Genomic DNA, 20,428 nt, shown 5'->3' with positions numbered 1-20,428 from the left:
TTTTGTTTATTTAAACAATACAGATGCATACTTCATCTGTAGACTGCAGGGCGGTTAATGGCAGATGTACTTCAGTAACACCTGGAGAGTCTCAGGCTGGGAAAAGGCTTCCCTAAGCTGAACTCCTTCTGCACTTCCCTTAGGGGATCCAGCAGCTCTTTCTGACAAGGGATCCACCAGCAGGAGCTGTGGGCCTGGGAGAGGAGGGGAGTCTATTATGAGGCATGGATTGGCCATGTTGGAGGATGGGCCTTGACAGCAGGGCACAAAAGGGGACGAACTACACTTGCATGAAAGTGGCCTCTCAATTTTTCTCACAGGCCCATATAAGTTCAGCACAAACAGTTGGGCCTGGTGAGCATTTAAGGTCCCCAACCCTAATCTGTGGGTTGCCATCTGATTGGATTTTATTCTGATCCTGATCTGATTTTAGGATGTATTTTAATTGATTGCCTGATTTCATGTTAATGTGTTATACATTTGATGTTAGCCGTTCTGAGCCCAGTTTTGCCTGGGGAGGGCAGGGTACAAATTATTATTATTATTATTATTATTATTATTATTATTATTATTATTATTATTATTATTAGACAGCAGCTTCTGCCTCCTTGAAACAGTTATAGAAATAAGGACTTATTTCTTGAAATGATCTCATCTGCTGTTAAAAACAAAAAATCTAGTTTCAATTAAATAAATTTGCTACTGCCTCTTGCAAAAGTTAGTGTCTCTGGGATAGATCCAGACATAGGACTCAGCGACACAGCTGCAAATAAAACATTTTAAATGTGTTGTAAAGTGCAATTTACAAATGTGACACTAGAGGGCAATAGTGAGCTATGGAAAATTCAATGTATTTTTCAAAATGTTTTTTTAAAAGCATTTTCACAGTGTTGTTTTTTTAATATATGTGTAGATTCCACCCTGGTCATACATAGAGCAGACCCACTGGAATCAATGGGACTTCAGCCAGGACCAATTGAAGGCCCACTGATTTCAATGGGTCGGCGCTTAAGTGTGATTCAATCTTCATCTAACCTTCTGCCTCTGCCCAAATTCTCCCTGGCCAACAATCTCCCCTTTCAAAGTTCTAATTGCAGAGAACAAGAGCTACAGCAGAGTCAAAGCAGGAGAGCAATATACAATCTGAAATCCGGTTCTTCCCTTACCGTGTCCAGGTGAGTCCTCTGATGCTTGGCTCGGTCGCTGGAATTACTGAATGCTTTTTGACAGCCTGGATGCTGGCAAAGGTAAGGCTTTTCTCCTGTGTGGCTCCTTAAGTGAATCTTGAGGTTTTCTAGTCTAGAAAAGGCCTTCTTGCAGCCTTCAAACTGTGGGGCAAAAGAACATTGCTAATATTGAAGAATAGGGTAAGGAGGAAGGAACTCCCCCCCCCCTTTTGAGCAAATGCTTCTTGCACATTCATGTTAATTTCCTGATTTTGAAACAAGGCTGCAGCCTGTGAACGAGTGTGAGGGAGAGAATTAGTGTCATAGGATTATGGCCGCCGTCTCCACTTTCATTGTTTGCAGGCTCATCCAAGTATCTGAACAGAGCCGATAAGTAGATAGCTCTGCGTGTTCAGGAAACCTGGGATTCAGCTATACAGCTGCAAATCTAATGTTAAAGGGCATTTTAAGTGCATTATACAAATATGGCACTAGATGGCGCTGATGAGCTAATGGCAAATTCCATATATATTTCAAAACTTTTTTTAAAAAAAATTAATAATTTGCAGCATTTTTTATATATGCGTCTATTCAGCCATGGAAATGACAGAAGCCCTCCCTGTGTGCAACCAACATCCACACCTTCCGATAAATGTGTGGTGGTCTTACCCTAATACATGGGTAGGCAAACTAAGGCCCAGGAGCCGGAGCCGGCCCAATCGCCTTCTCAATCCGACCCATGGACGGTCTGGGAATCAGCATGTTTTTACATGAGTAGAAGGTGTCCTTTTATGTAAAATGCATCTCTGGGTTATTTGTGGGGCATAGGAATTCGTTCATTCCCCCCCCCATATAGTCCAGCCCCCCCCCCCAAGGTCTGATGGACAGTGGGCCGACCCCCAGCTGAAAAAGTTTGCTGACCCCTGCTCTAATGCACTCCCTAACACTTCAACGGATGAGTTGAAGACTTCTGCTTGCGCAGTGGGGCTTTCTCCCTCTCCTCCGCCCCACAGCCCCCAAAATTGGCATGGGTGGGGGTGGGAGAGGGGAGGTTGCTCTGGCTGGCAAGCCCTGACGGAACAATCAGCGGAGCGCAATGTTGAATAACTCCCTATACATTTCAGTCATGTGGCTTCACCCCCAAAGAATTCTGGCCACTGTAGGTTACATCCCACAGAGCTACGATTCCCAGCACCCTTAACAAACTACAGTTCCCAGGAATTTGGAGGGGAGGTCATGTGCTTTAAATGTGTTTTAAAGGTATGGTTTGTAAGCAGCCTGAAAATCTTTATTCGTCATGTATTGCTGAGTATAGTGGTACCTCAGGTTACATACGCTTCAGGTTACATATGCTTCAGGTTACAGACTCCGCTAACCCAGAAATAGTGCTTCAGGTTAAGAACTTTGCTTCAGGATGAGAACAGAAATCGTGCTCCAGCGGCGCAGCAGCAGGCCCCATTAGCTAAAGTGGTGCTTCAGGTTAAGAACAGTTTCAGGTTAAGTACGGACTTCCGGAACGAATTAAGTACTTAACCTGAGGTACCACTGTAGTTAAGATTCCCCATGCCTCCTTTAAAGTCTCGTGCACATTGAATGTGTGATATTATTATTATTATTATTATTATTATTATTATTATTATTACTATCATCATCATCATCAACAACAGCAGCAGCAGCAACAACTGCAAATAGATTCTTATGGAATGACTGCAAATAGTGTTAGATTACCTTCAGAATTAGGCATTAAGTCCACGGTGATAGACTGACATTTCTCAGAATGACATTTTTCTAAATGGGACAAAACAGGCATGGTTTTCTTTCCTAATAGGATTTTAGGCTTAGTTAGCTTATTCCCAAATTAGCTACAATTAGGTGCTGAAACATGAAACCAAGTTGATTTCAGTTATATTTTCAAATGGGAACGTTCATAACTTCTGAGTTATTAAAACATAAGTATGGAAGAGGATGTAGCACCTTAACCACAATTAATCATTTTAATACTTGTCAAGCTTTTGCCATTTTAAGACCTTTCAACACTCATAAAAATAAGTCTGAATCATCCAGACTTTCTGGAAGCATAAAAAATTCATGGATTTAATGAAATAATATAAAAACCACAGAATTCTGTAATGTTTTCCTGGTTACTGTATTTTATTCTGTACTGTAACATTTCAACTGATGCTGTAAACTAACTTATAAAGATAATTTCCTGGACTATGTTTTTTTAATTTTGTGTTTGTGCTAGTGTTCTTACTAATCAAATGGAGTTTGAATCTATTTACATGTAGATTCCCCCCTCTTTATAGTGGATATATATATACAGCACTAATTGAAATAAGAGGTTTTTAAACACTAAAGTTTATAGTGAAGGTTATGAACAAGGGAAATGTGAATTATTATATTAATTTCGCTATGAATGAATGAATTCATTATAGATGGCTGGCTTTCTCTCACTGAGAGGAAAACTATACATGATTATCATTGTGAGGGAGTGAGATTCCTTGACTTTTTCCTTCTTTCTAGCATGCACCTAGAGGCTTAAATCTGAAGCAGAAGATGCCCAGAGATGGGACCCTGGAGGCTTCTTAACCAGTCAGCTGTTGTTATGTTGACATGCTTGGGGGTGGGAGTGGGGAGATACCAACACTTTTAGCTCCTGTGGGGGGGGGGCATAGATGGAGGCTATTTTTAGCAGAGAAACTGCTGGAGGCGAAGTTGTTCCTCAACATAGCTTTCGGATGTTACAGACTTATACCGCTAGCCACTTGCACAATCAAGTTCATGCCCGGCTGGCGTCGTGTGTTTTAATGTCCAAAAAGAATGTTTTGTAGGAAAGTTGTGCGAAGAGGTCATGCAAGCAGCTTGTGATGCTTCTTCGCAATCTCTGAGTCCCTCCCTTATAATAATAATTCTAAAGTACCTCTACAACAGACACAGAGATTTTGTACACTCAGAGGCCCAAGACAACCCAATTACTGGAAAAGTCTGAATGCTGAGCTGTTTTCCCCCATTTATTTATTTTTTTGCTAAAAACACATAAAGTATCCTTCATGAATAACAGAGCCCTTTTCTCCAGGAGAAATAACAAACCAAGCTATGTATGCAGTGGATTGCAAAGTGTGGCCATTGCCCCTTCCTACCCTTGACTACAGTGCCACTGTATTCTGCTCTGGTCAGACCTCACCTGGAGTACTGTGTCCAGTTCTGGGCACCACAGTTCAAGAAGGACACTGACAAACTGGAACGTGTCCAGAGGAGGGCAACCAAAATGGTCAAAGGCCTGGAAACGATGCCTTATGAGGAACGGCTAAGGGAGCTGGGCATGTTTAGCCTGGAGAAGAGGAGGTTAAGGGGTGATATGATAGCCATGTTCAAATATATAAAAGGATGTCACATAGATAGAGGAGGGAGAAAGGTTGTTTTCTGCTGCTCCAGAGAAGCAGACACGGAGCAATGGTTCCAAACTACAAGAAAGAAGATTCCACCTAAACATTAGGAAGAACTTCCTGACAGTAAGAGCTGTTTGACAGTGGAATTTGCTGCCAAGGAGTGTGGTGGAGTCTCCTTCTTTGGAGGTCTTTAAGCAGAGGCTTGACAACCATATGTCAGGAGTGTTCTGATGGTGTTTCCTGCTTGGCAGGGGGTTGGACTCGATGGCCCTTGTGGTCTCTTCCAACTCTATGATTCTATGATTCTATGACTAAGAGATTGACAGATGCACTTAACTTTGCATATCCACAAAGTTTAGACCTGACAAAGTCAGTCACCACAGAGATGCACCTTTTTTGTATTTATAAAAGCTGAAAACTTAGCACTGGAAAAAAGATCACTGGAACTTTAGACTGTACACTCCTTTCATGTGTAACTTGCCTTTTGTTCCTTGGGCTCCAATCTTCTGTACACTTACATGGCAGTAAGCCCCAATGAACAATACAGGACTTACTTCTGAGTAAACATGGAATCGATTACAACACAACACAGATGCCTTGAACATTTGATGGCCGTGCTGTATGCATGTACCTATAAATGACGCACACAAACATACTGACTTTGTGGGAACTATTTCTAAGTAAAGATTCTTAGGATTGGGCTTCAGGTTTAGTACGCCTCCCCACTTCAGTCCTGGCTGACTTTTCTGTTGTTATTGTGAAGAAAGTAAATATTATGACAAGCTTCTTGGAAGAGAAATTACTTTTGAATGTGTCAGCTGGTAATAATTTGAAAACAATGTGGAATGAAAGCCATCGGAAGAAAAAAACCGAAGAACCTGAGAATTAGTTTGCTGCAGCTCTTTGTTGGAAAGCAGTTTGGAACTTTTCTGCTTTTCTCTCTTTTCTGCCTTCCTTTCCCAACTGCTCAAATACTTGTATGGTTTATTTTTCATTTCTGCCAATTTTATTGTGCTGTAAGTGCCCTCTTTCTTCTTACAAACATTCACATCTTAGTCAATGAGTGAATGGTTTGCTCCTGCTAGCTTAGGGAGGAGTGAAGTCTGCGGATTCCTGCTTCTCCTGCATCCCCCAGGGCCACCTCCATCCTGTTCCAGAGGGATGGGGGAGTCTCTGGAGCCATGCAGGAGATGGCACTGGGGACAGAACTGGCAAAAGTCATCTTCCCCTGCTAACCTGACTCTAACCTCATATTATCATCCCAGAACTATCCCATTTGCACATGCGTGTGTGCGCGCGCGCACGCAGTGCCGGATTTACGTACAGTGGTACCTCGGGTTACATATGCTTCAGGTTACAGACTCCGCTAAGCCAGAAATAGTGCTTCAGGTTAAGAACTTTGCTTCAGGATAAGAACAGCCCAATACAAATCACCCCCCTCTGAAGCTGCCATTAGTTGTGGAAGGAGAAACTTGCCAACTTTAAAATTTAATCCTCCTCCTTACATTCACTTAAGACTTCCTGCCAAACATAAATTTTATCTTCCTATGAGCAAACATTGTAATTTGCTGGATTTCTGTAGCCTATACGGAGTTTTAAGCAGATTTCCATATGTAACTCTATCCAAGCGTACTGGAATGTCCCATCAAATTCAATGGGACTTATTTCTGAGTTCACAGTGTACATCCTCTTTAAAAACAAAACAAGCATGGTTCACAACAAAGAACATGGAAAAAGCAGCGATTGCACCTTTTGATTTCTCAATAGCATAGAATTTATTTTAAAAATGCTAAAATACACTGAAGAACCTTCATAAACATAGGTCTCATGATCAGGGGTATTATTTGCTTATGGGAAAAGAGAGCCCTTAAAATAAATGGCTGTGTTTTGATGTCTTCCAATTGTTCAGATAAACTAACACTGATTTTAATTACAGCTTGAAGAGTTCTCATTAAAATGGAGCATTGGATAGTGTAATTCTCTGAGTTATTTATGTGCATTAACATCAGATTTTGAATGATTGAGGTAGAACACCATAATGTGCACAGACAGAAGGGTCTGCATTGAAATGAAATATACCCCTGGGATGAGTGCCATTCCTGCTCTCTTCCTAGGCATGTGTTATGTCCGTTATTTAAAAAATACAACAAAAAATATGTTGTGCTTCGGTTATCAACATTTATAAATTGCAGCACCTACATGGCAATTCTTCCTGAGCAAGAATTTAGCACTGAGCAGGTGGCTCACTGCAGGATGCTATTATTTGATTAGCGTATATTAACATCTCACATCTACATGCTTTTATGTAATAAACCAGTCTGGAAAACATTCTGCATTTTCTATCAGATACACTCTCACCTTCATTCAATTACCCTTAGTTGAAAACAAATTAAATTAATATAGCCTAATATTTAAAACCTAACCAGCCTCCTCTTCTGGGCACAGCTATTTTTCATTCTCTCTCTTTTTTTTGCCCAGGGTGAAATACAAAAACAGAATATTCAATTAGTGGTTCAAGAGAAAGATTGCCAAAAAGAACAGTTGGATTAAAAAGAAAAAGGCAAAAGGACTTGTATTTGAAGCGGTGGGAGTCCATCAGAGTAACAAACAGGCTGAGAATGTTTCTCTTTTTCTCTCCACAAGTAATCCATATGCAAATTTTCTGCAACATTCAGTATGTACTTCCTAGCTCTGTAAACATTTTTCTATTCTTTGCTGCTTAGCTCCCTCTGCTTTTTTCAATTAGGCCCTATTTGTTTAGAAAAGGATTAAGCTCTGTATCTTACAGAGAAATAATTTAAAACTAGAAATATACAAGAAATTCTTTTAGAATCCATGTTTGCATTCTAGCTGGGAACTGTAAATAATAAGTGTGCAAGGGGGCAGGGGGTTCATCCTTCATTTTATATGCTCAGCCAAGTGCCACTTCTAACATTCATGACATATCAGGCAACAGCCACACACGTCACATGCTGCCTTTCCAGAAACCACCTTTTCTGTCTTCAGTAGCATATTCTCTGGTCAGGCCCACAGTGGGTACCTGCACAGCTGTCCTCTTGCCTGCTACTTCCTTTGCAAAAACAGATGGGCTTGGGAATTCTTGCCTCACCAACATTAAAAGTAAAAAAAAATCTAAACAAACAAACAAACTGAAAAGAATAAACAAAATGTGTGCTGTTTTAGCGGATATTTCATCTTGTAAGTCGTAAGACTGGACTTTCCATTTTTACTACGCTATATTTGTAGCTATCAGTGGCGGAGCGTGGGGGGTGCAGGGGGGGCCGGCCGCACCGGGCGCAACATCTGGGGGTTAGGGTTAGGGTGCGCAAATCCACGGGTTAGGGGGCGCAAATTACTTGCCTTGCCCCGGGTGCTGACAACCCACGCTATGCCACTGGTAGCTATAGAGAATTTATAAAGGTAAAGGGACCCCTGACCATTAGGTCCAGTCGTAGCCGACTCTGGGGTTGCGGCGCTCATCTCGCTTTATTGGCCGAGGGAGCCGGCGTACAGCTTCTGGGTCATGTGGCCAGCATGACTAAGCCGCTTCTGGCAAACCAGAGCAGCGCACGGAAACACCGTTTACCTTCCCGTTTACCTTCCCTATTTATCTACTTGCACTTTGATGTGCTTTCAAACTGCTAGGTTGGCAGGAGAGAGAATTTATACCCACTGCCATTTTTCCACATAATTTACTATTCCTATTATACTGTGGCGTCAGTTTTAAAACCCCACTAAATTAGATTTTTAAAATAAAAAAATACATGCATATGTATGCACAAATAGCCAACCATTTCCAAATTGTAATAATTATCATAGTTCTAAATGCCTCTCATACAGCCAACTTCCTCATCACTGTCTGCTTAACTTTATACCATGAGCAGTGGTTGAAAGCTCTGATTGTTCCTCTTAAAGTCTAATGGCTTGAAATAAAGCCGGTTGATACATTTGTACACATAAAGAAGCTGGTGGCAGCCTCTTCCCCACCCCACCCCACCCCGCAGAACGGTAAAATTGGCCTGCCAAAGAGAATTTGGGTTTTTTAACACATTCCCCGTTTGGCTGAGCTAACCAGTTATTCTGCACATGCTATCAAGACTGCAGACTTTCCTTTCTTGAGGTCATTAAGCTTGTCAGAACTAATTTGTCACCCCAACGGCCGACCCTCATTGCCTCTGACAGCAGCACAAGTATCAAAACTTAACAGTGCCTTGAATCAGAAGGATGCAAATGTCTGATCAGAGCCCCATTGCATGTTCTGATTGTCTGGTGCAAAAAGGCCTTCTGATCTCCTAAGACAAGGGACAGGATCAGTTAAGTTACATGGGTCACAACAGTCATGTAGTAATCTTTTTTGGGGGGCGGGGGGGGGGAGAACAATAAGCAAGTCTGGAGGATGAACAAGGGGGACTTGGAAGACCGAATTGAGCTGGAGTTTAGTTTCTGAGGATCAGGGTTATCTATTTCGTTTTTACACACAAGTGAAAAAACTTGGAAACAGCATTGATTTCAGAGTTGCATAGTTTGTAGCTCTTGAAAAAGAAATTATTAAAGGGTCACCAAAGCCAGGAGCTATTTTTCTAGAAAAAGGGGTGCTGGAACTCACCCTGAAGGCCGCCCTTGTTGTCTTATAACGGCAATGGCACCCACCTGAGAGGTACCAGAACTCAGTTCCGGCAAGTTCTGGCTGAAAAAAAAAGCCCTGACTAGAACAAAAGTTTAAAAAGAAGATGTCTGGTGATTTTAAATAAATTTCACTTGGGGATTAACAAAACAATATGTGAAATGCTGGAATGCCTGTGTTTTTAAATAGCAACTCAGAAAGTCCAGTCAGGATTGGGGCTGTTGCACAGTGAGAAGGATAGTTTTTGTTTTTAATGAAGAATGTGAAGAAATGCAGTAAACAGAATTAAGTGTTAAGAGGCAATGCTCAGGGTTGGCCTGCCAAAATGCATTCAAGGAAATTTGACGGGTTTATGGTTCATCTCTGATGCAATCCTTTTTAATAACATAATATTTTCTGAAGAAACAGCTGAAGGCAGCAAAACAGAAAAAGAAACCATAGGGGGTAGAGAAGGAAGAGGAAAGTGTGCTCTGTGAGATCCCAAAGACTCTGCTCAATCCTAATGATGTAATTCTGCCTTTAATCTCTGATGGCAAAAGAGCTCTGCTTTTCCGTCCTCCTTCCTTCAGTAATACAAGCTGCCAAGAATTTTGGCAAATGCCAGGTTAACAAAGCCCAATTTTTGAAGCCAGGAGCTAGATTGCAATTTTAAATCATTGCTTCCCCCGTGTCACACAAGAGCTCATTTAAAAATAGAATAGCAGAAATCAATTTAATTTTACAGCTTTTTCCAGTTAAAATATTAGTAATAGAGAATATGAAATTATAAAATACAATTTGCCAACCAACACAGATTCCATAATTATTATTTTTTTAAAGTAAAAGGATATTGTTCAAAACTGAGGTTGTTACACCCTACCTTGTATTTTGTTTAGATAGTCTTTAAAAATGAACTGAAAAAGAGTGATGATTATAGCATTTTCCTCAACATGATGCAAAAAGGGAACTAGAGCTAAGATCCAGAAGTCTGTGAGTGAGAGAGAAGATTTCACTTGTGAAGTTCTGCACATGAATGCTCAAGCTCTTGTGCAAGCTGTGTGCAGAATTAGCTGTGTGAAAGAAGATTCTGTAGGCAGAAGAGACTCTCCAGATCCCAGCCCAAAACCTTTGGAAATCCGGAGTTATTTTATTCCCCACTCCCTTTATACTTGACTACAGCCAGATGGCCTGCTCTTATGTTAATCTCATTTATCATTGATTTCCAAATGGCCTGCATGATTCACTTATGTGTGGTAATGAAACTACAGTACATAATATGCCATTCAATTTACGTACATGTTAACATGTTAAATGTCAGACCGTGTTTACTCAGTAATTAATATATAGACTCAACATATGGTATCCACTTCATATACGGTAATAATAATAATAATAATAATAATAATAATAATAATAAGCTGGTTGTGTAAGTGACTCTCAAGAGGTTTATTATCTGAAGGCTGCAGAATGGGTTAATGGAAGTCCTTTGACTTCCGCCAGCTGCAGTGCCAATGGGGAAGGACTTTGGGCAGATGCTCAGGACCTCAATGCGCTGGAGGGCCCCAAACAAAGCGGATCTGGCTTATGACATTGTGAAATTAATACACCGTGGGTTGGTTCACACACAAGGCAAGCCATGCTTTGTTTAGAAGAACGATGGTTTGTTTACACAATCAAAGCCACCCCAGACAGTGAACCAGAGCATAGCCTATCTTGCCTTGATACTGGTTCGTTTCAGCACTCTGACCCAGATACTTGTCCTGCTACAGAAAATGAGACCAACATTAAGTGAAACAAGCCAGGGTTACTTTGCTTGTCTTCAGGTCTGGTCCAGGCTTAGCCCAACACAGCCATGAACCTAACCATCACTATTTAAAGAAGTGGGGGACCATAAGGCTATTAAGTTCAGAGTCTAAAATTATCTAACTGCACCACTGGATCTCAGTTAGTTTTGCCTGCGCTGTTTACCTTCCCGCTGGAGCGGTACCTATTTATCTACTTGCACTTTGACGTGCTTTTGAACTGCTAGGTGGGCAGGAGCAGGGACAGAACAACGGGAGCTCACCCCGTCGTAGGGATTCGAACCGCCAACCTTCTGATCGGCAAGTCCTAGCCTCTGTGGTTTAACCCACAGCGCCACCTGCATCCCTAAAACTCAGAAACATTTGCGTAAATCAAGCCTATAATCAACAGAGGATAAATCAGGTATAGTACTTGAAAAGAGCCCATTTTCCAAACCAGCTATGTGTTTTTGCCACTATTCTTGTTTAAGAAGGCATGTGCAAAATAATTTACAGTCAAAATCAGCCCCATAATTAAGATGTATCTGCAATGGAAATGATGCGTCTCTCTTGGGATCCTGACTGCCAGACGGTCAAGCCAAAATGTAAACATAATAAGCACTCATCCACGATGCACAGAGTAGCATGACAGGGCTGTGGTTATCAGATTGGCATCTTTGAAATGCTCTATTTGGGTATTTACACATCAGCCTTTAATAAAAGTACTTTTGAAGACTGTCTCATATTTAACAAATTATTCTGCTATAACAATTAAACCTATCACACCCCAGATTTCTGAAATATCTTGCCGCATTCTTGATTCATGGAGGAGAGGAAGAAGTTTAGCCACCTCTGAGTATTTACCTTTCAGCACACCTGATCCTTGGAGCTGTTGGAAGTTAGAATAATTAACAATAATGCACATTTCAGCTAATTCTGGTTTGATATTATTCCAAAGCTATATTAGAGAGATTTTTTGGATAAATTATGTCTGGGGCATGCTCCAGGTGTAACAGGAAACCATGGTTTCTTGCTTTTTTTTTTTAATTAAAGATTTTCTTGTTTTACAGAAGTATGTGTAACATCTCTTGTATTTTTTTCATGTAACATTTTTACAAATCAGTTTCATTTGTTGAGACATCAGGAAGAAAAGGGATGGAGGGGGGAAGATAGGTGGGGTGGGGTGGCGATGTTTCTATTTTGCTTAATGTATGTAGGGTTTGGTGTCAGCGTTACTTGTGCTGGTTCTCTGCTGTTCACTTGTGTTCCTTTGGTGGTGAGAGAGGTTGGGGTTGGCCTAGGGTGTGGTTGTTTGTTTGTGATTGGCTGTGGTGATCTTTGTGTGTGAGTGAGGTGGGTGGGTGTTTTGGATCAGGTTAGCCATATTGAATTATATGCTGTTGGTGGATTATTGTCATTGTCTTGTTGGGCTGTGTACATGATAAAGGGGAGCCATACCGGGGTAAAGGTGTCTTCTTCTGTTTGTCCCCGTGTCAGTTTCAGTTTATTGGTTAATTTTTCTAGTAGGACTGTTTCCCATACTATTTGGTACCATTGGTCCATGCTTACTCCTGACAGGTCTCTCCAGTGTCTGGTTATGATGTTTCTGGCTGCTGAAAGCAGGTGGGTTATGAGTGCTTTACGGTGTAAATGGGCATTGTTGTCTTGGAAGAGGTTTAGTAGGGCCAATTCTGGGGTGATGTCTAATACTTGCTTAGTTATTTTACACATTTCTCGTATGGCTGTTGTCCAGAATAGTTGGATTTTGGGGTACTCCCACCACATGTGGAGGTATGTGCCTGTGGAGGTGCACCCTCTCCAGCATTTTGGTGAGGTTCCTGGGCGTATTAGCGCTAGTTTTCTTGGTGTTAGGTACCACCTGTAGGTGAGTTTCAGAGTAAATGATTCCTCAGGCTAACCGACTTCCCATCCCTTGTCTTTTGTGCTTGTGACAAGGAGAATGGAAGCTTTCACTTCAGATTTAAAACAAACATAGTTCCTCATGATGTTCAGAGTCGGGAAATTCTGGCTTGTACTATGGTAAGTGTAAAGAAGCCAGGATCAAAATATGGCTTCAGATCCCGGTTTCCTCTGAAACTATAGTTTAAACAAAGCAGAGACACAATGGTTTCATTCAGATGCAGTGCTTTTTCACCCTATGAAAAACAACCATGAAGTTGTTACAGTAAGTGCCACACTTTTTAACAAAAAAAGGAGACGTGACAGTACTGTGTACCCTTGATTACCCCCTGAAAAAAACACTGTTCAGATGTAATGATAAACCATGCTTTTTGTTTTGTGAATGAACCATAGCACCATGCAATGGACTCACCCCTCTCTTACCCTCTTCTGATGCAAAGAATTTGAAAGCTTAAGCGTTATGTTCAAACCCAGACAAAGTACAGTTATTCTGAACCATGTTTAATTAAAACAACAACAATGTCAAACCATAATTTTTGAAGCTGGTTTATTTCAACTAACTTTAATTAAGATAACCACACATTAGGGTTTATATCCACCACTAAACTGTTGTTAACTGAAATCAAAAGCAAGACCTTCCAATCTCTTCGTGGTTGAATTGATAAGGAGATGGGATGAAGAGTGTATACAAAACTGTATACTGTTATGTCTAAACAAGGCCAATGCCAGCAAACTCATTCTTGAAATGAGACAGTAATTTATTCTCATTTTATATTGAGAATTCTCATTTTATATTAAGTCTTCCCTTGATTAACATAGAGCTATGTGAAATGCTTCGGTGTAGGCTGCTGAGTTATCTAATTTTTTCTTTTTATCAGCAATAACTGCCTCTACCATACAAGAAAATACTTCTCTGCTTGGAATTTTCTAGTTCTTGAGGTATTTGGTGAAAAATGATATTCATGTTACTATAGATAGATTCTGCTACTCTCAAAAAGAAGTCAAGCGGCACTAGATACACCTTTGCGAAAAGCTATTTTCCCATAAATGGAAAGGCTAGAAAGTTCAGGTGGAATTTCAAATCAAATTGCTAAAGTTTAAAAGAATGATCTCAAAACGTTTTTATAAATACCTATGAAGTATGTAAAAGTGTTCATCAACAGAATGGAAGCTTAGACCCCTCATATTTGCAATATTTCAAGTCTGAGTAAAGCTACCAAAATGTGAAAGGAGAAGAATTGAGTTTTACTGAGGCAATTTCACCTTCTAAAATGGGATTAAATTACTCACTACCATCGATTCAGTTCCATTATGTACTTTGAAGACTTGTGGTTCAAGAACTACAGGCGATGGGCTCTGTGAAATAGGCAAAGTCAGTGTGTTCCCTAAAGAAGTAATAAAATATTTGAAAACACCTTTTAAAAAGGAAAGTTATAAAGTCAATTCAAAGGATGCTAAACTGCCCAACTGTGTTTAGGATTGAATTCAGATTATATGGCTGGAATATAGGATAATTTTATTTCATGAAAGCTTATCCTATAATTTGAAAATCATTTGAGGACAACAATTTACAGTAAACAAGAGGAGGAACATAGTTTCTATATGATATAGTGATACATTGTTGAACAAGAGGAAATACTGATTCAAGCGTTTCAGCTATTTATTTGGCAAAACTTCCTATGGGACAACAGTAGAGCGAAGAATCTTCCAGTGGTTCAAGTGGAAGAAACAATTTCAGTAGTAAATGGACTGAGCCATAGCGCATAGTATTACAAATGCAGAAAGTAATAATAATAATAATAATAATAATAATAATAATAATAATTCACTTCTGTGAGAAGCAACCTAAATGTAATGTAGCTGGAAGGGAATATACAAAAGCAGTCCAATTATTTATTTATTCAGCTTGTACCATGGACCTTTCCTAATATAAGCTCAAGGCAGCTAACACCAGCAAAACAATAAATTCACAATAATCTCATGAAAACTGGCTGGAACCTGCTGTCAGCTCTTTGCTATATTTTCTGTAGCCATGACTATTTTAAAATTTTATCTGTAAAATTTGCTGACTGCTCAATCAGTTACCGTATTTTTCGCTCTATAAGACGCGCCCGACCATAAGACGCACCTAGTTTTAGAGGAGGAGAACAAGGGGGGGAAAAATCTCTCCCTCTCTGCGCAGCTCCTCTCCAGCAAAGTGGGAGGAGAAACAGAAGGGGCTCCGTTTCTCCTCCCACTTCGCTGAAGAGGCGCTGCACAGAGAGGGAAAGCTGCACAGCGCCTCTCCAGCGAAGCGAAGTCAGAACAGCAAGAGGGACCGCTGCGCAGTGAAAGCAGCGATCCCTCTTGCTCTCCTGGCTTCAGCGAAAGCAACACAAAGCCTCCTGAGCGCAGCAATGGCTGTGCAGCCTGTATTCGCTCCATAAGACGCACACAAATTTCCCCTTACTTTTTAGGAGGGGGAAAGTGCGTCTTATAGAGCGAAAAATACGGTATGTCCCTATGGCACACGGGAGCCAACACCTAGGGGCCTAGGAGGCTTCGCCCCCCCTAAAATATTTGAGGGGGCTGCCCCCCAGTTGATGGGCACTGTCATTCAAATGGTGTGCACACACTGCGTCATGTGATCGATTATGTGTGGCAGGGCTTACCTGCCCCCCCATATTTTATTCAAGTTGGCACCCCTGCCTGGGCAGTTCACATTAAGTTCAAGTGCAAGTTTAATCTGCAATTAGACATTAAAATATGAAAGCATTAAAACTGGCGGAGGGAAGCTGGGGCTCAGGGACTGAATGCGTGCCCTCCTTGCCTCTGTCTGGCATTTGGGTCTCCCCCAAGGAAATGCCCCACTTTCCCTGCCCTGCCCCTCACTGGTCCGGCTTTGTGACTCCTTGAGGGCTTCTGTCCTGCTAGGGATGCCCTTGAACTCCCAAAATGCCTCTTGCTTTGCTTGGCTGGAGAGAACTATGGGCTTGCAAACCTGACTTTTGTGAGGCTGGGATGTCACCCACTGTAGATTCTCTTGGCTAAGCAGCCCCTTGCCTCTTTAGGAAAGCTGCCAGGAAAAAGGAAAAAGAAGGCACTCTGCCATCCCATAAGCTGATCAAAGTCTCAATAGCCAAGATGCCCTCTGTGCTGGAATGTCCCTGCTTCTAACCACAACCAGAGCAAGATGCTGGGAGCTTTGTAAAGAAAGAACAATTATTTCTATTCATAGTTCTGAAGTGCGCTTTTTAAATAATGTGTTTACACAGACCAGTTTCTTTGTACACTTTCGCCCAGTGAGCTGACTGCTGATATTGCAGCGGCATTTTGATGAGATTGCATGCAGACATACAGCTGTAAATAGTTGGGGTCAATACTTGGGGAGATACTGAGGTCACTGTATCTCATGGAGAGGGCAGCACAACCAGTTGCTTCCACAGCATTCAATAAGTTAAATGTGCACTGTTTAAATATGTCCTTTCTTTTGTCAGTTTTGAACCTATTGTAAACCAATTTCATTAGGCGCTCCCAAACTATAATATATTGAGAGAGGAATATTCTCTCTGCTAATTCGATGAAGTTCATAATTTTCACAAAGTGTTATCTTGTGATGTCTTAGGTAAAGGTAAAGGGACCCCTGACCATTAGGTCCAGTCATGGCCAGCTCTGGGGTTGCGGCGCTCATCTCGCTTTATTGGCCGAGGGAGCCGGCGTACAGCTTCCGGGTCATGTGGCCAGCAGGACTAAGCTGCTTCTGGCAAACCAGAGCAGCGCACGGAAACACCGTTTACCTTTCTGCCAGAGCAGTACCTATTTATCTACTTGCACTTTGATGTGCTTTCAAACTGCTAGGTTGGCAGGAGCAGGGGCTGAGCAACGGGAGCTCACCCCGTCGCGGGGCTTTGAACCGCCAACCTTCTGATCGGCAAGTTCTAGGCTCAGTGGTTTAACCCACAGCGCCACCCGCATCCCTTGTGATGTCTTAATTATCTTTAAAATAGAACACCACAGATGCTTTGGATTTTTCTTCTCAGAAAGGTGCTCTAAGTCCTGTATCATATTAGTTGTCCCTTTTCGTCCCTTTTTCTGTCCCTGTGTCATTCTTCTTGAGGTGCAGAAATCACAACAGCACAGAGTATCCTAAATACAGTAATACCAGAAACTGATGTAGAAAGCAGTATGAAACTTGCTGCTTACTTTTCCACCCATTTCCTAATGGTTTCTGATATTGAATTTGTGCTCTTGTGCAGCTTCAGTTTCTTCCAGTGGAATGTGTGCAGGAAAATGTTACAGCCGCTTGTGCCCATAGTTGGCATGCTTTTAAAAAATGGTCATTTCAATTAGACCTTGTTTCACCAGCAATACATCTGTTTACGCAAGAGAAAACTTTCCTAGATTGGCCTAGATTGTGAGCTCATTATGCCTATGTAGAATGGTACATTTTAATTCCTCTTTTTGTTTTCTTGCCACACTATTATATTTACTTGCTAATGCAGAGAACAGAAAAGAACATGACATTCCCAAATACAATTTTTCCCAGGAGTTGTTCTGCCTCTAACAGCATGTGGTAGCTGTGGTTAAGACTTTGAAACAGCTGCACAAACAGCAAAATAAAGCCATTTTAAGTGTTGAGTGATTGGGCAAAAGGAGTTGTATGTAAAGGAGTTCTTGCACAGAAGAACATTGGCCAAGGTAGCCGGGGTACAAGTGCCTTTGAGTTTAATGCAGCTTTAATCATAGGAAGTGATAAGTACTTAACTGGCTAGTTATGCACTGATATGTTTACAAATCCATTGCTTCCCCTTCTTCCAGAATACGTGATAAATTGAGGGGGAAATGTTAATGTTGTTCTTTCTTTCTTTCTTTCTTTCTTTGCATGAAGTTGTCTAATACTGTATTATTATTAGTTTTATTATTATATATTTGTTTATATTCCTCCTTTTCCCCTGACAGGACAGACACACACACACACACACACAGAGAGAGAGAGAGAGAGAGAGAGAGAGAGAGAGAGAGAAAGGTAAAGGACCCTGGATAGTTAGTCCAGTCAAAGGCAATTATAGGGTGTGCCACCCATCTCTGCTTTCGGGTCAAGGGAGCTGCCATTTGTCCACAGACAGCTTTCTGGGTCATGTGGCCAACATGACTAAACAGCTTCTGGTGCAACGGGACACCGTAATGGAAGCCAGAGCGCACAAAAACGCCCTTTATCTCCCCACCACAGCGGTACCTATTCATCTTCTTACACTGGTGTGCTTTTGAAATGCTAGGTTGGCAGAAGCTGGGACAGAGCAACGGGAGCTCACCCCATTGTGGGGATTTGAACTGCTGATCAGCAAGCCCAAGAGGCTCAGTGGTTTAGACCACAGCACCACTCATATATATATATGTTAAAAACATACCAATAATTACAATAGAACAGCATGGCACCAGTCCTTTGATTAAAATCAGTCAATTCCCAAAAGCCTTTTAGAACAAGAAAGAAAGGGCAGCAAGGACATAGTGAGTCTCACTTCTCTAGGGACTGAGAAGACCTCCTGCCATGTCCCAACCAACTGTGCCTGTGAGGATGGTGGGAACCAGTGAAGGGCTCCCCCAAAAGATCTCCAAACCCAGGCAGGTTCAGATGAGGGAATATTTCTGATAGCTGGGACCTAAGCTGTGTAGGGCTTTATCAGTGATAACTAGCACTTTGAACTGGGACCGGAAACAGACTGGTAGGCCGTGGAGCTATTGTAACAAGGGAATCATCTGCCCCTGATTCAGCTCCCGGCAACAATCTGGCTGTAGCTTTTTGAGCCAGTTGAAGTTTCTGAGCACTTGTCAAAGGCTGTACAGTAATCAAAATGGGATGTTGTGGCGATCACACACAGGACCCCTGGACGTTTGACAGTCTATTGACCCTGTGCCACCACTACAATTGCTTTTTCCTCTGCCACCACCCCGTATCTCACGGGGACACACGGAGTCCAGTCAGTTGTTAACATTAACAACTAATCAAGTTTATTTTTAAATGCAGGAACAAGCTTATGGTTACAGTTATTTTTTCTTGGCAGTTTCTTAATCTTAGTTCCTAACAACTTCAAACTGATTATTCCCAACTATCTATCTGACTCCACCTAACAATTCCTCTCACTCTCTCACAATACAACTCTACCAACCCACACCTAATCCTCCCTCTTCCTTCTTCAACTCCCAAACCTCAACTGACTTTCAAAACCTCCCACTCTAACTTTTACTCCCCCTTGCATTCCCACTGGCCAATCACATTCTCACTCATTTAACCCTTTCCTAATGACCCACCTAGGAGGCAAACGCCACAGATGTAACTAAAACATGTGTCACTGTGGTCAAATCAGACATCTCAAGGAACAGGCACAACTGTGCAATTGCATTTCTGGGCACTGGAGAGACTGAGGTACTCAGGGCTAAGACCAAACACATGCTGAACCTTGCTTTCAGGGGGAGTGTTGCCCCATCCAGCGCAGGCTAAATCCCTATTCCCTGTTATGCCTTCTGAATGACCAAAAGCACTTCTGTCTTGCCTGGATTAAGTTTCAGTTTGTTCACCTTCATCCAGACACCGGTTTAGAACCAAGACAACTTCCTTGGATTTAGGTAGAAAGGAAAAACAGAGTAGTAGAACACCAGCATACTGGTGACACTCAACGCCGAAACTCTGGACAACCTCTTTCAGCGGTTTCATATAAAAGTTAAATAGCGTAAGGGACAGAACAGGACCCTGAGGGACCCTGCAGGACAACAGCCAAGGCATCAAGCCAGAGTCCCCCAGGGGACCTTCTGCATTCCCCCCTCCAGGAAGGAATGGAGCCCTTGTCCAAGAGGGCCTCCAAGTCCCACCCCAAATGCAGGTTTGCTCCTAACAGTACAGATTGGATGCCTAACCTAATACCTGCTTAAGTTGGAGGAAATTTGGTTGTGTATTCTATGATATGATAAGAAGAACATTAATGTACAAAGAACAAAGGAAATGCTACAATGCACAAGGAGGGTCACCTCAGGATCTTCAAGAGCCTTAAACAATGAGGAAGACGCTAACAAATTGCAGTACAATCCTGTCCTCCATTGGGCTTACTCCCAGGAATGAGTATCAAATTGAAGCCTTAGTCATTGGGTTAATGAGAGAAACTAGTAAGTTCAGAGTTCAGGTAATTAGAAATATAGTTTAAAGAATCGTCAGGTGTGCAATTTATTTTAACTGGAAGTTTCACTTTATTAATAAAGAACATCACAAAAACAAAGTACCCACATGTGGAGGAGGAGTTCAGGCATTTCGTGTTGGATTTTTGGTTGTAAAACCAGGGTTATAAAATGATGGCTTCTTTTTTCTTTAAAGGTTTTTTTCATAGGAGGGCAAGAAGTTCACTGTAAGTCAGTCATGAGAAAGTTAAAAGTATAATAGAATGCTTTGCTCAGGAAATTGTGCACAGGAGGGTCAACAGTTCAGCCTAAGAATCTGGCAATTAGGAGGAAATGCAAACTTAACCCGGACTCTGCTTTTTTTTAACCTAAACCAACTGGTTGAAAGGGAGGGAGGAGAAATGAACATTTTGTATATAAGTT

The 20,428-nt window shown here is 41.6% G+C and overlaps 1 protein-coding gene across 7 annotated transcripts in view; it reads right to left on the bottom strand.

The window, feature by feature from the left end:
- Positions 1-20,428, bottom strand: part of GLIS3 (GLIS family zinc finger 3) — a 181,585-nt gene that overhangs the window by 59,917 nt on the left and 101,240 nt on the right. For all 7 annotated transcript variants that reach the window (XM_081844929.1, XM_081844930.1, XM_081844928.1 and 4 more), the window contains one exon: positions 1,167-1,328. In XM_081844929.1, the coding sequence (XP_081701055.1) occupies positions 1,167-1,328 (162 nt within the window). The remainder of the gene's footprint in view (positions 1-1,166; positions 1,329-20,428) is intronic.

This window comes from Podarcis erhardii (genome assembly GCF_964252035.2).
Source record: "Podarcis erhardii genome assembly, chromosome: 17".
Lineage (NCBI taxonomy): Eukaryota > Metazoa > Chordata > Lepidosauria > Squamata > Lacertidae > Podarcis > Podarcis erhardii.
The sequence above is the reverse complement of the archived record's forward strand: the minus strand, read 5'-3'. Positions and strand labels throughout refer to the sequence as shown.